Source organism: Oryzias melastigma, linkage group LG5 (genome assembly GCF_002922805.2).
Source record: "Oryzias melastigma strain HK-1 linkage group LG5, ASM292280v2, whole genome shotgun sequence".
NCBI classification, from domain to species: domain Eukaryota; kingdom Metazoa; phylum Chordata; class Actinopteri; order Beloniformes; family Adrianichthyidae; genus Oryzias; species Oryzias melastigma.
In genome coordinates this window covers 30,121,162-30,135,046 of record NC_050516.1, presented here as the reverse complement: position 1 = coordinate 30,135,046, position 13,885 = coordinate 30,121,162, and the positions used below count along the sequence as shown (strand labels likewise).

Here is a 13,885-nt window from a genome sequence, read left to right as displayed (position 1 = left end):
TACAAAAAAAAAATCTAAAATAAAAATAAAAATATAATAAAATGAAAAATAAATACAAATAAAAATAAAAATAAAACTCAATTCATAAAAAATATAAAAAAAACAATAAAATAAATGAAAATCAAAAAATAGATTACAATAAAATAAAAATAAAATAAAATAAAAAACATGTAAAAGCAACAATAAAGACTTTCAGAACTTTACCTGCAAACAGCAACCAGACACACAGACTAGGACAAGAATATGGACTTTAAAGACCAAACTGTATTCTCTGTGTTTTCAACACACACTCATAATGTTAGGTTGGGGTGTGAGGGGCTGTAAGATAGTGGGTGAGCGTGTACACAGATGGATGATGGGAAATGGGGAAATCATTATTCCACATCAACAGACCCGTCCACAACTCAAAGGAGAATTTCTGATGAACTCTTGGTGCTCTGTAGAAACTATGTCCTAAAAACAACATAATTATAGCATAAAAAACACTGGAAACACATTCAAAATAGATCAAAAAATGATCGGAGTGGAACTTTAAAAATAAACTCAGACCAAATCTTTATTTAAAATAATTTATTTGCTCAGGCGACAGAGTCACATAAAGCAAATCATGAAATGTCTGCGGTGTGCTTTGCTCCAACTACACCTCAGATACACAATGTGAAAATCCAGAACAAGACTTGAGAGTTGTGACGAAGACACCTCTAGAACCTGTGACATCACAGCTCCATGCAAGTCTCGACCAATGACAGAACTGGATTTTGAAAAGAAACCAACAACGAAATGCTACATCAGATTCTATTTTAAGTCTGTAAATCATACACCCGAAAAGCTGCTCAGTGTGTTCTCCAAATGTTTACTACAAAAACAAATAAATAAGTAAATAAACCCTCCATTGCACAATTACAATTACACAATTACAGTCCATTGTAAAACACAGCGGTCCCTTTAAGACAAAAATGTGTAGAGCCTCAGTAGCTACAACAATATCAACTTAGCTAGAAGTGCACCTTCAATAAAACATATAAAGTGCTTCACAAAAAGAAAAACAGACCAGATCAACAAACGGTAGCAAAACAAACAAATAAATACACAAGAAAAGATGCTTTTGATCATTGAAGTTTCACAAAATGAAATATTGTGAATGGATACGATTTAATTTACAGTAACTGGCACACGTCTTTAAAAAAAATAATAATATCATTAAAAAAAAGCATTTTAAAGGTTTGGATTTTTTATGCCTAAAAACTGAATTTGTCTCAAAATTACAGGAAAAAACATATTGTGAAAAAAGCGATTTTAAGCAAACAAATGACTTCAGAATGTATTTTTGCAGGAGTTGTGATTTGTAATCCAACATCCCTGAGATAATAGAAAAGTGCTCATCATGTAGGTCAGTGTGTTTACTTTTGACTCCATATTTTTTCTCACTAAATATGATGCATGACGCATTTTCCTTGGGAAAAACAAACATAATATTCCTTCTATAACAGTCTAGATGTGAGAAATGTTGCATAAATACAAATATTTATCCATGTTTATAGTAATATTTTGCTTTTTTCCATTAAATATGACTTTTTTTCTCATATTTTAAATAAAATATATACATATTGGGTGTTAAATATATGAAAACAGAAGTGCTTCATTTTCCTTCAAAAGTTCTTCAGTGCGAACATCGACGCCTCACATTTCAGGAAGGATTCTCTTCAGTCTGAATCGGACCTGCAGGTCTCCTTCCGGCTGCAGCATCCCGTAACCATAGCGACTGGGATTCACTGGTGGAAGGTTAGCCTCCGGGTCGCAGAGCTCCAGGTCAAGATGGGTCAGGAGCAAGAACACAAATCTGTGTGTGCACAAAGATGGTGAAAAACTGCACGCCAGATTGACTTTATTTTTGCAAAATAGAGTAAAAACAAATTGATAGATGAAAGTTGTGGAAGAAGATTGAACGTACTGCTTTATAGCATTAACAGCAAACTCCTTCCCGACGCAGCTGCTCCTTCCTGCTCCCCAGGGCAAGGTGTGGTATCTCACTTGTTCTCCATTTTTGTGAAACGTGTTCTTCACGGTCCTGTCTTCATTCAGGAAACGATCATACTTGAAACTCTGTTTAGAACACATGACAATGGAAGGTTTTCGTTAAAACGGTGGGAAACATCATTTGATAAAAACCGTCATGATTAGACGTTTTCGGTAAAATATTTTTGAAATATTACCAAAATGGAAATTAACATTAATTTAGTTAAATCAAAATTAGCTGTAAATGACTGTTGCAATATTTGTCCTGTTTGAACATGAAGGAAGTAAAGGAAGTACCTGTGGTTCTGGGTGAATCTGTGGGTCCATCTGAGGACCGAGCAGGGGAAACAGACAGACTCTGTCCCCACGTCTGAGCCGGTACTCCTGCCCGTTGGCCATCACCAGCGTCTTGTCCTGCACCACTTCTCTCCTGATCATCACTGCAGCGGTCAGCCGGAGGGTCTCACTCAGAGCGCTGTCTGCAGGAGGGAAAAGACATGGATGATGGCACCTATTAAATCAGTGGTTTCATTTGAACGGGAGGAAAGATTTGCACAAATATATCATTCCCGTTATTAACAAGTTAACTTAAAGGCTGAAGCTGTTGCAACAAATGGAGAAGCATGTAATTATCGTGGAAGAGTTTAAAATGTCAAAGCAGAACAGGGTGTCGCAGCTCCTCCTTACCAAAAACAGGTGTGCTGGAAGGATGCTTCAGGGAGAGACCCCTGACCTCTGACCTCACAGCCTCCATGGCCTCAGGGTGAGTGAGCAGGAAGCCCAGGAACCAAAAGGCGGCAGGTCCGGCGTTGCACTGAAAGAACACATCAAACATGAATCATCCAACACGCTGGTATGAAAGAAGACTGTTTTAAAGACAGGAGTATTAAAGGCCTTCGCCCAGGTGTGTCCAGACTTTTTACAAGGATTTGGTGAGGTAAAAATGTCTGTAAAAGTTTAAATACAAATTAACTATTTGATGAACGGTGGAATATGTTTCACTTCTTCACATAAAGCAAAAATATATCTAGACATTTTGACTCAAATTGATTACCTGCGACAATTCTAGCATGATACGGAAGATCTAAAGAGCCAAAATGAAATAAATATTTACACTATTAAATGATTAAAAAACTGTTTTATTAATTATTTAAAATTGGCATTAAATAAATAAAAGTAGAAATCAATAAATAAATGTTGAAAAGCTGAATGTGGCTCCTGAAGATCCCAGCTAAAAATGCTGAAGTTGATAGCTAAAAAATACTTAATAAAATATTAGCTAAATCCCAATTAAGCCAAAAAGAAAAAAAAAACTTGAAAATGTCCAATTTCACCAAAACAGCTAGCATATTATTAAAATATTAGCTAAAGTCCAAATTAGCCTAAAAACCTTAACAAAAATGTCCAAGTTAGTCAAAACAGCTAGCATAATGCTAAAATATTCGCCAAATTCCATGTGTCCTATAGAAAAACCTGAAAAAATGTAAAATCTTGCCCCCAAAATTTGCGTATTGTTAAAATATTAGCTAAACTCCAAATTATCGAAAAAAATGAATTAGCCAAAATAGCTAGCGCACTAAAGTGATTCTCCTGCTCCTTTCCGTTTGTTTTTCTGCACGTAAAAACTCAATCAGACTTTCAGCAATTTCAGCATCAAAACATTCAGCTTGTTCAAGACATTATTGTCTGTACTTTTGGTATTCATGACCTTTATAGTTTTTGAAATATTGAGCAAAATATGCCCTATAGAAAATGAATGAGAAACTGTCCAAATTTCAATATTTTAAGTAAATTAACAACAAGCCTTTACATATATTCATGGGCTAGATTTTTATCTTTAATAGTAACTTTAAAAAAATGGAGTTTACCTAATATTTTACCAACATGCTAATGTTTTTGGCTAATTTGTTATCCACTGATCGTTTTTAATTTAGAGTTTAGCTTCTATTTTAGCTACAAGCTAACTTTTTTGGCTAAATTAGTTTACTGAGGAATTTGGGGCCATTTTGGGTTTAGCTAGTAATTAGGAAATGTGCTAGCTTTTTTGGCTAACTTGGCATCTACTGAGGTTTTTTATACTAATTTAGAGTTCAGCTAATATATTAGCAACACGCTAACATTTTTGGGTAATTTGTTATCTACTGTGGTTTTTATAGGCGAATTTAGAGTTAAGTTTCTATTTTAGCAACAGGCTAATGTTTTTGACTTATTTGATTCCCTGAGGAATTTCAGGGTATTTTGGAGTTTAGCTCGTATCTAAGCAATATGCTAGCTTCTTTGGCTTATTTGGCATCTACTAAGGTTTTTAGGGCTAATTTGGAGTTTTGCTAATATTTTTGCAACATGCTAACGTTTTTGGCTAATTTGTTATCTACTGGTCTTTTTTTAGACTAATTTTGAGTTAAGCTTTTATTTTAGCTACAAGCTAACATTTTTGACTAATTTTGTTTACTGAGGAATTTGAGGCAATTTTGGAGTAGCAAGTAATTAGGCAATGTGCTAGCTTTTTTGGCTAACTTAGCATCTACCGAAGGTTTTTTATGCTAATTTAGAGTTCAGCTAATATTTTAGGAACACTATAACGTTTTTGGGTAATTTGTTATCTACTGTGGTTTTTATAGGCTAATTTAGAGTTAAGTTTTTTTTTTTAGCAACAGGCTAATGTTTTTGACTTATTTTATTTATTGTGGGATTTCAGGCTATTTTGGACTTTTGCTCGTATTTAAGCAACATGCTAGCTTATTTGGCTTATTTGGAATCTACTAAGGTTTTTAGGGCAAATTTAGATAAGGCTAATTTAATTATTAGGCTAATTTAGTTTCTATTTTAGCAGCACGTTAATGTTTTTGACTAATTTCGGTTATTGAGGAATTTTAAGCTATTGAAAGTTCAGCTAGTATTTCAGCAAAATTAGCTAGCTATTTTGGCTAATTTGAAATCTACTAAGGTTTTGGGGCTAATTTGGAGCTCATTTTTAAGCATCGCACTAAATATTTTTGCAAAATTAGGTATTTTTAATCAAGTCAACTACAGATCTTTAGGTTAACTTCAGTACTCTTTCATAGTTCTTTAACAAAATTTCCAGTCTTTTAGCAAATTTAACATTTTGCTAATAGCTTTTGCATTTTCAGCCAAAAGCTTCAGCATCTTCAGCGACTACTTCCAGCAAAAAGCATTCATACTAGCATTAATACAGGTAATGCAACTTTTCTAGTTACATTTAATGCTTCCTCAATATCTTTGTGTCCTACTGGTTGTTGTGAATGAGTGTAAAGCATGCTAACATCATGAAACATGAAATCCGTCTCTTTTAGTGCCAAACAAACCGATCAGTTGGGTATAATTCAGCCAATGACGTCGGTTAAAAATGGAGAGAGCACCACAGTGACTGATTACATTGTGTAGGATTCGCATGATGTATTTATTGAAATCCTGGCACGACGCTTCACTCAGAAATTCATCAGTCTGTCTGCAGCACGTGCATAAGCCACACTCCCTCTGGCACCTCTCACTGGTCTCACGCCTAATCCCCCCATTCTCTGCAGTGCTGCTCCAGTTTCCATCCAAGCCTGAGATGCGAGCTCCAGTACCCCCCACCCTCCAGACGTGACACCGCACCAGCATGCTGGGGGACTGGAAGAGCCTCCCCAGACAAGCAGAGTGAAAACCCTCTGTTGCAGTGGGACTGGCGGGTTAATGCAGGGGAAAAAAACACTGTTACAGAAGAAACGCCGCTTGGAATCACAGATGGATGCAGCTCACTTCCCCCCCCACCTGGCAACATGGAGCAACAACATCATGTAGTCAGGATTGATGAGTAATCACAGTCTTCCTGACTGTGTCAACAATACTAACAAAGGAAAGCTCACACTCTTCATCCATCGAAGACTAAATAAACAACATGCAGCTAAATGTCTGTGAGTTATGTAAGTTATGAAATGGTCTGCCTCAATTGGGGATTGTCCTAAAACAAATCAAGTTTCTCTCTGTTTTGAAATTGTATTTAGTCACCGTGTTTGTCTAAGAAAACTCTCGTCTTAGCTGCTCTTTGTCCCTTAATCCGTGTGTCTGTTTATTTGAGGCAGCAAGTTCCTCTGACTAACCCTGTCTGCCTGAGGAGAACTCCAGCACGTGATTAAAAATCCACTCTGACAATCAGGTTCAGGCAGGTTTGTAGCCCTAGGAGCCGAAGAAGTCAAGTTCAGAGAGAGTCAAAACACCAGCGAGAAACCTTTGGAGTGAGTTCATCGATCTATGATTAAAAAAAGAGACATACAAAGAAGAAGAAGAAGAAGAAGAAGTTGCCTCTACCTGTGTGGTCCACAGCTGCAGCAGCAGAGCTTTAGCTTGCATTTCTTCAGCGACGCCTTCTTTGTTCAGGAAGTTTTGGTAGCTTCGTTTCCAGGGCTCCATTCCTCTCTGTGAGGACAGGAACCTCAGTAGTTTTTCCTGGGATGTATCGACTGATTTCTTTTCATCTGAAGAGAAACAGAACAGAAACAAACATGTTTGTAATCGTCTCGTATGTTCAGAAGCTTGGAGCGGTTTTAATGCGTAATCTAGGAATCAGGAGGGACTGTTTTTCAGGGTTTTTAGAGGGAAACTGGCAACCTGTCCAGGGTGTACCCGCCTTCGCCCAACGGTATCCGAAGACGGGCGAAAGCGTTGTAGCGGGTCAAAAATGAAACGATGGATGAATATTTTTCCACAAGTTTTAGATCATTTTGGTGGCTAACTTACTGAATTACTGTATGCTGAGTCACTTGGTAAAATCTATTTATTTGGATTAAAATCCCAAAATTGATTAATTGATCTAAACTTTACAGATTAATAATCGATCCATGAAAGCATAAATCAATTTAGCACATAAAGCTAAAGTCTGCTAGCTTGATGCTAATGTTTAATGAAATTTCCTATAGGACGGCTAATGCTAACGCTTGGTTGACGTAAACATACATTGCTGACTAAATAAACATCTTTATCAACTCACAGGCATGAATTTTCATTTAAATAAATATTTTTTTAAAGTAACCATCTTTGGTCTAAAACAGTTTTTGCTCATACTTTTCTTATTCTTCTTGTAAAAAAGTGTACTGCTATAGCACGAACTCCACATGTGTAATGTGTAAACTTAAAATTTAATTGAGTGTATTAAAAAAATGGGAAAAAATTGTGAATTTCATCGATTCTGGAATTATTATCGATACCCAGCCCTAGCTAGCTGGTGCAATGAATAGTGGCAGTTTGTACAACCTTTTAGTAGAAAAGTGAGTCTAAAAGAATGCTTTTGGGCGAGCATATTGTTTTTCCCAGAGACTTTTGTATAATTATCAGATCAAAAAGGAGCAACACAAACAATTGTGCACTTCCTGTCATCTATCAAAAGACTGAAATGATAACGATTCAGACGCTTACCACGCTTGAGTGAACCGCGAGCCAGTTTGGTGAGAAGATCGTCAAAGTTGCGAAACTCCTGGTAGACAGCAGCAGCATTATCGCTTCCCTCGAACAATGTCAAGTAACCGGCTCTATAAACAGAGAAGCAGAAATAAAAGAAACTTCCTGTCTGGCATCATAAACAATGAGCGTATGTCAATCAACAGGGGTGTGGAGAGCATGTGTTTTACCTAAAGAGGAGGCTGTAGCAGAGGCTGAAGAGGCCCTCTTGTTGCCACTCGCCGCAGGTTTTGCCGGCATTCAGGACCAAATTCCGAAGATGAATGTTCATGGAGCTGTTGAGCTCAATGAGATTGACTCCCTTGAAATGCCTGAAGGAAAGGAAACTGGCGGTGAAGCAGAAGTTTGGATTTCACAAGTACAATTGCACATCTAGGCGCGGCCCTGGGCTGCATGGCCCCCAAGGTGAAAACATTTTTGTTTTTGTTTTTTTACATGAAGTATTTTACATGAAATGAGTGGTGCGTCAAGCTATCATACAAAAGCAAAAAACAAAAACTAGAAGAGTTGTGCAACCTGCGATTTTTGCTGAATTTATTTTAATTGGTGAAGGGATTTGCTGAAAAGCTATTTGCAAAACGTTAAATTGGATAAAAGACTGGAAATTGCGTTTTAAGCTATGAAAGAGCTCTGAAATTTCTGAAAAATTTGTAGTAAAATTTCTTAAAAATCCCCAGTAAACTCCAAATTAGCCCCAAAAACCTTAGTAGATACCAAATCAGACAAAAACAGCCAGCTTGTTGCTTAAATACTACAAAACTACAAAACAGCGTACTATTCCTCAGTAAACTAAATTAGTCAAAAACGTTAGCCTGCTGCTAAAATAGAAGCTAAACTCTAAATTAGCCTATAAGAACCTCAGTAAATAACAAAGGCAAAAACATTAGCATGTTGCTAAAATGTTAGTTAAACACTAAATTAGCATAAAAAAAACCCCCAGTAGATGCCAAATTAGCCAAAAAGCTAACACGTTGCTTGAATACTAGCTAAACTAAAAAAATAGCCTAAAATTCCTCAGTAAATTTAATTATTTAAGAACGTTAGCCTGTTGCTAAAACAGAAGCTAAACTCTAAATTAGCCTATAAGAACCTCAGTCAATAGCAAAGGTTAAAAACATTAGCATGTTGCTAAAATGTTAGCAAAACTCCAAATTAGCATGAAAACCCCAGAAGATGCCAAATTAGCCAAAAGCTAACACATTGCTTGAATACTAGCTAAACTAAAAAACAGCCTAAAATTCTTCAGTAAATTCAATTATTTAAGAACGTTAGCCTGTGGCTAAAACAGAAGCTGATCTCTAAATTAGCCAATAAAAACCTCAATAGATAAAAAATTAGCCAAAACTACTACCATGTTGCTCAAATATTTGCTAAACTCCAAATTAGCATAAAAAACTCAGTAGATGTCAAATTAGCCAAAAAAGCTAGCTCATTGCTTCAATGCTAGCTAGACTCCAAAATACCCTAAAATTCTTCAGTAAACTAAACTATTCAGAACATTAGTCTGTTGCTGAAATTGAAGCTCTAAATTAGCCTAAAAAATTCCATTAGATCACAAATTAGCTAAAAACGCTAGCCTCTTGCCAAAATAGAAGGTAAGCTCTAAAGTAGTCTAAAAAAACCCAGTAGATAACAAATTAGCCAAAAACATTAGCATGCCGCTAAAATATTTGGTAAAATAATTTTTTTTTTTAATTACTATAATAGTTTAAAACAGTCCATGAATATATTTGAAGGCTTGTTGCTGATCTACTTAAAATTTTGACATTTGAAGACTTTCTCATTCATTTCCTATGGGGTATATTTTACTCAATATTTCAAAAACTGTCAAGTTTATTAATATACAAGCAGTAATGTCTTGAAAAGCTGAAAGTTTTGATTTTTATTTACCAAAAAACACACAGAAAGGAGCCGGAGAATCGCTATAGCTTGCAATATGTCACCCCTACACCAGATGGCACCCTAGGCAGCCGCCTAGGTCACCTATGCCCATTGACAATGGAGTCCACTTACACTTCCATCCATTTCCTCTCTGATGTTTGCATGTTACTTGGCACTTGTAGACCAAAAATCTTCTGAACGACCTGGCCTCGAATGCGGCGGAAGTCCAGAGAAACTGTATCATGCAGGACGCTATCGAAGGAGTTTGGATCCAACAGTATGGTCACATATTGGCCAGCCACACGAACCTGCAAAATCAAGTCCCTACTTAATCCTTTTATTCATTTTTACTTTTTTTTTTTTTATGTATTCAAGGTACTTACAGTAAAAATGTCTCCGTGTTTTTCTTTCATTCGGGTCAGAAACTTCAGGGCATCTTTTCCAAACTCCAGAGCGTGTCCCAACCACGGCAGGAGCCCTTTATCCAGAGGAGGCTCTTTATGCTGTCTATTGGGAATGAGGAAACTAGTAAAATAATTTGCATATCTGTCTAAAATATTCACAAAAAACTTACTCGACAGGTTTAGAGTTCACATACACTCAATTTACCCAATATTCTGTAGAAATACAGCTCATATAACCCTTTTAAATATAATTTTTAAATGTTAAAACAATAATTCCAGTAGATTTTGAAGGAGAAAAGCGGCGAGAGCCGCTTTTCTCCTTCAAAATCTACTGGAATTATTGTGTTAATGGTTGAAAAGTTACAGTATGTTAACAATTTTTGTGTTTACTATACTGAAAGTTTACTTTAAAGAAAAAAATAATAATTCTGCAACAATTCAGTATTGAAAAGTCAATAAAATCTTTACCTTGTTCGACTGAAGCAAAGCAGATACACGATAAACAATCCATTCAGAAGCAATAAAAGTGTCAGCAACATTTCAGTGAAGACTCGAGCTGCACAGCAGATAATTTCATGTATCACTGCTGGAATCTGACTTAGGTGGTGGCTTTACTGTAACTACCACTTGTAGGGGGGCGGAGCATGTAAAAGGAGTGGCTTGTGACACAAAGTGTTGCACAATGTTCTGCAACGGTGTCAGACGGCCCACAAACCACAACGTCCCTTTTTTGTTTTCTTTTTTTAGACGCAAAAACTGAAGTTTTTAAAATCTGAATGAAAGGATGAGCACAGTTTGGTGATTAACTTAAAATATGTCCTGGAAGATCCTTTAACAGGTACTCTGGAGTCACATAGCAAACATTTTACAGGCGTGACGTCATTCGAGAGAAACAAATTGTTCTTCGTTTTGTCAGAGATGATGTCAGGAGACACATTCTTACTAAAAAAAAAAAATCCAATGATTTTGTTTTGCCATGACGACACCTAGTTTCTAGGTGATCCTCTTCACCTCTGAATAAGATCAGATAAGATTATATGACATCAGTTTACTATCAGTCATACAGAAACCAGAAGGGATAAACAAAACAGCAGCAGTTTGACTTTTTGTTTTAGTTGATGAAAAATATGACAACTTCAGGTGAACTTCTTCTACAAGATCCACATATTTATGAAAATAAGACTTTAAAAAGTCAATAAAAGCTTGTTGTTGTTTTATGTTCCAGCAGAGGGTGATCATGCATCTAGTTATGCTTCACCCTTTAGTCTAAATCAGGGTTCTCAAACTCAATTTACATTGGGGTCAGTGGAGTCTGACTGAGGCCGGGCTGTACGGGGGGCCATTTGTGCCAAAAATATGCTTTTGCGTCCACTGTATGGGTCAGAGGTCTGCAACCTGCGGTTCCAAGGTGACTCTCTGGGTGAAGAAAAAAAATATTAGTAATTAAAAAAAAAATTAGAGTTTAGCTTCTATTTTAGCAAAATGCTAACGTTGTTTGCTAGTTTGCTGTCTACTGGAGGTTTTTTTTTGGCTAATTTAGAGTTTAGCTTCTATTTTAGCAAAATGCTAACGTTGTTTGCTAGTTTGTTGTCTACTGGAGTTTTTTGTGGCTACTTTAGAGTTTAGCTTCTATTTTAGCAACCGGCTAACGTTTTTGACTAATTTAGTTTACTAATTTTAGGCTATTTTGGAGTTCTGTTTGTAATTTAGCAACAAGCTAGCTTTTTTGGCTAATTTGGCCTATAATGAGCTTTTTATGCTAATTTGGAGTTTAGCTAATATTTTAGCAACGTGCTAACATTTGTGACTAATATAATTTAACAAAAAAATTATGCTAATTTAGTGTTCAGTTAGTAATTAAGGAATGAGGCCAAATGAGCTCAAATCACGCCGCAGGACTTCGGATCACCTCAATTCGCGTCTGTTCCATTGACTTAACATTGAAACCGGGCGCCTACGCCGCGTGAATCACGTTCAGAGTGAATGCACCGTAACTCGCCACAGTAATGGGATAGAAACAGGCTTTTTTCCCCCATATATATTTTTTTTTCATCATTGGGGCGAATTAAACCATCTAGAGGGCCGGATATGTTTGACACCCCTGCTCCAAATACATTTAACGACGCTGAAACAGTTTAAAGTTTCTCTGTGAACCAATTCCTGTCATTAGAAATAACCAAACTACCCCCAAAAAAAGATTTTCTGAATTAAAAGTAACATAATTTCTTCCAGCTCCCGTAACAAATGACTGAAGTTCTAGACAAGTTTTGCTGTTCACAAAGAGATCAGTTTTCCTGCTTTCTCTCCCAACAGCTTAACTGCGAGGGTTCACTCAGTGTTTCTCCATTAAAATATTGATCGAAAGAGAATTTCTGTTGATTCAATCTTTTCTTGACATTGACACTAAATTTGATCCTATCCAGTTTCTAATCAACAACGTCAAGTTATTTCTGTACATACAGTAAAAGCTGTTTGAGATTAATGCATCAGGTGGAAGAAATGTAAAAATATCCTTTTAAAAACAGGTTCAAATTAAAGAATTGAACATATTTTTCCATCATTTCAACAGATAAATACAAATGAAATTTAGTCAAATTTGTCAAGTTAAAACTTTCTAAAATCAGTTGTGATGTTCTGCTCTTTTAGGAAGAATTAAATCTTGAAATGAGATATATACACTTATATTTAGGTCTGGGGTGGTGGGTGGGGGTTGCATATTCTCATTTTTTTTCTCAGTTTTTGTAGATTTGTTCTCCAGAAATGTAAATGTAGGAAACATTAAGTTTCAGTTTGACCACTAGGTGGCGATCATGCTGTAGCCGTACAATTTATTCTAGGAGAAGAAGATAGAATGAGCTAAGAATGGTTATTGAGACATAAAAACGGTTACTTGAAAAAATATTTTTATGTAAGTTTGGAAAATTCATATCTGTGAGTTTATAAAGATGTTGATTTTGTCATCAATGTATGTTTAGGTTGACTAAGCATTAGCATTAGCCGTCCTATGGGAAATTCCATTATACGTTAGCATCAAGCTAACTGTCTTGGATCGATTTATCGATTTTTATGGTGAACATTGGGTGAAAAACAAAAGCTACTCAAGGATTTAAACTTTTATCCAAATGTTTTTACACTCAAAAGTATAAAGGGATAAAATACACATTTGGAAATCTTTAATTTTGTCGTCTTTAACCCTTTAATACCACCGTTCTAGTGTTTATGTGCCGCTTTTCTCCTTCAGAATCTACTGGAATTATTGTGTTAACGGCTGAAAAGTTAAAGTATGTTAAAGAATTTGCGTTTACCGGTGACGCTTCAGGTGTAAAAGGGTTAAAACCAGATTTAACAAGTTTCGTTATACAGGAAGTGTGAAACCGAACTCGTTCAGTGATCGGAAGCTGACTTCTGAAAAGCTGCCTCAGGTTAAAGCCATCATCAACTTTCCTGTCTTTTTTTCCGTCACTTTTCATATAAACGTTTGTCACCAGAATGACTCTGTGAGTTTATTCTGTAAAGCAATTAAAAAGTTATTAGTCGGAGGTTTGGATTTTCCCTTGTTATTAAATCCTCAACAAATGAGTCTGGAATTCAAGTTTTGCCTCTTAAGGTAGAAACTGTTTTGAACCTGCAGTTTCAGGAAATTAGGATGACTAACTTGTTCTTCAACAAACAGCGGTTAGTCATTCGCAAAAAAACGTGTTCACAGTTGTTTACAAGATCTGACGGAAAGGAAGTTTATTTGATTGACTTGAGCAACGAACCACAAACTGCTGTCCTACCACTGAACCACAAACACCTGACATGAGAGCAGAGAAAAGAAAAAACAAATTCCTGTCTTTGAAGCCAAAAAAACACAATAAAAATGTGTTTTCAGATCTATAGTGATGACAAGATATTATAATACCAACTATAATATATATTACATTTGATTAAATTGTGCATATTTTTTTTTCAATGACAGATAATGTGGGACTACTTATGAAAGAGAGTTATCAAATCGCGCCGTAGGACCTCAGATGGCATCTGTACCATTGACTTATCATTGAAACTCTCTGACTCAAAAATCGCTTATGGTGTGACCGAGCTGGTACAAAGCACGCACCAAAGGAAGAACAATAAAATTTGGT

The 13,885-nt window shown here is 36.0% G+C and overlaps 1 protein-coding gene and 1 long non-coding RNA gene across 2 annotated transcripts; one reads left to right on the top strand and one right to left on the bottom strand.

The window, feature by feature from the left end:
- Positions 1-129: 129 nt before the first annotated feature.
- LOC112144503 (prostacyclin synthase) lies at positions 130-11,131 on the bottom strand. The gene is made up of 10 exons (XM_024269049.2): positions 10,227-11,131; positions 9,738-9,861; positions 9,487-9,662; positions 7,644-7,784; positions 7,432-7,544; positions 6,328-6,494; positions 2,704-2,830; positions 2,314-2,495; positions 1,952-2,103; positions 130-1,840 (listed from the first exon to the last, which is right to left on the bottom strand). The coding sequence occupies exons 1-10, from the start codon at positions 10,295-10,297 to the stop codon at positions 1,681-1,683; spliced, it is 1,413 nt and encodes a 470-aa protein (XP_024124817.1). The 5' UTR covers positions 10,298-11,131; the 3' UTR covers positions 130-1,680.
- Positions 4,689-5,928, top strand: LOC112144504. The gene is made up of 2 exons (XR_004947974.1): positions 4,689-5,212; positions 5,562-5,928. It is a non-coding gene; the product is annotated as an uncharacterized LOC112144504 (long non-coding RNA).
- Positions 11,132-13,885: the final 2,754 nt, after the last annotated feature.

What these genes read in the sequence shown, in the direction of transcription:
- LOC112144503 (XM_024269049.2), bottom strand. Translation starts at nt 10,297, where the DNA reads ATGTTGCTGACACTTTTATTGCTTCTGAATGGATTGTTTATCGTGTAT. An exon ending in GAGAGGAAATGGATGGAAGT is followed by an intron (nt 7,785 to 9,486) that starts GTAAGTGGACTC and finishes CCTTTCCTTCAG; the next exon opens with GCATTTCAAGGGAGTCAATC. An exon ending in TCGCGGTTCACTCAAGCGTG is followed by an intron (nt 6,495 to 7,431) that starts GTAAGCGTCTGA and finishes GTTTCTCTTCAG; the next exon opens with ATGAAAAGAAATCAGTCGAT.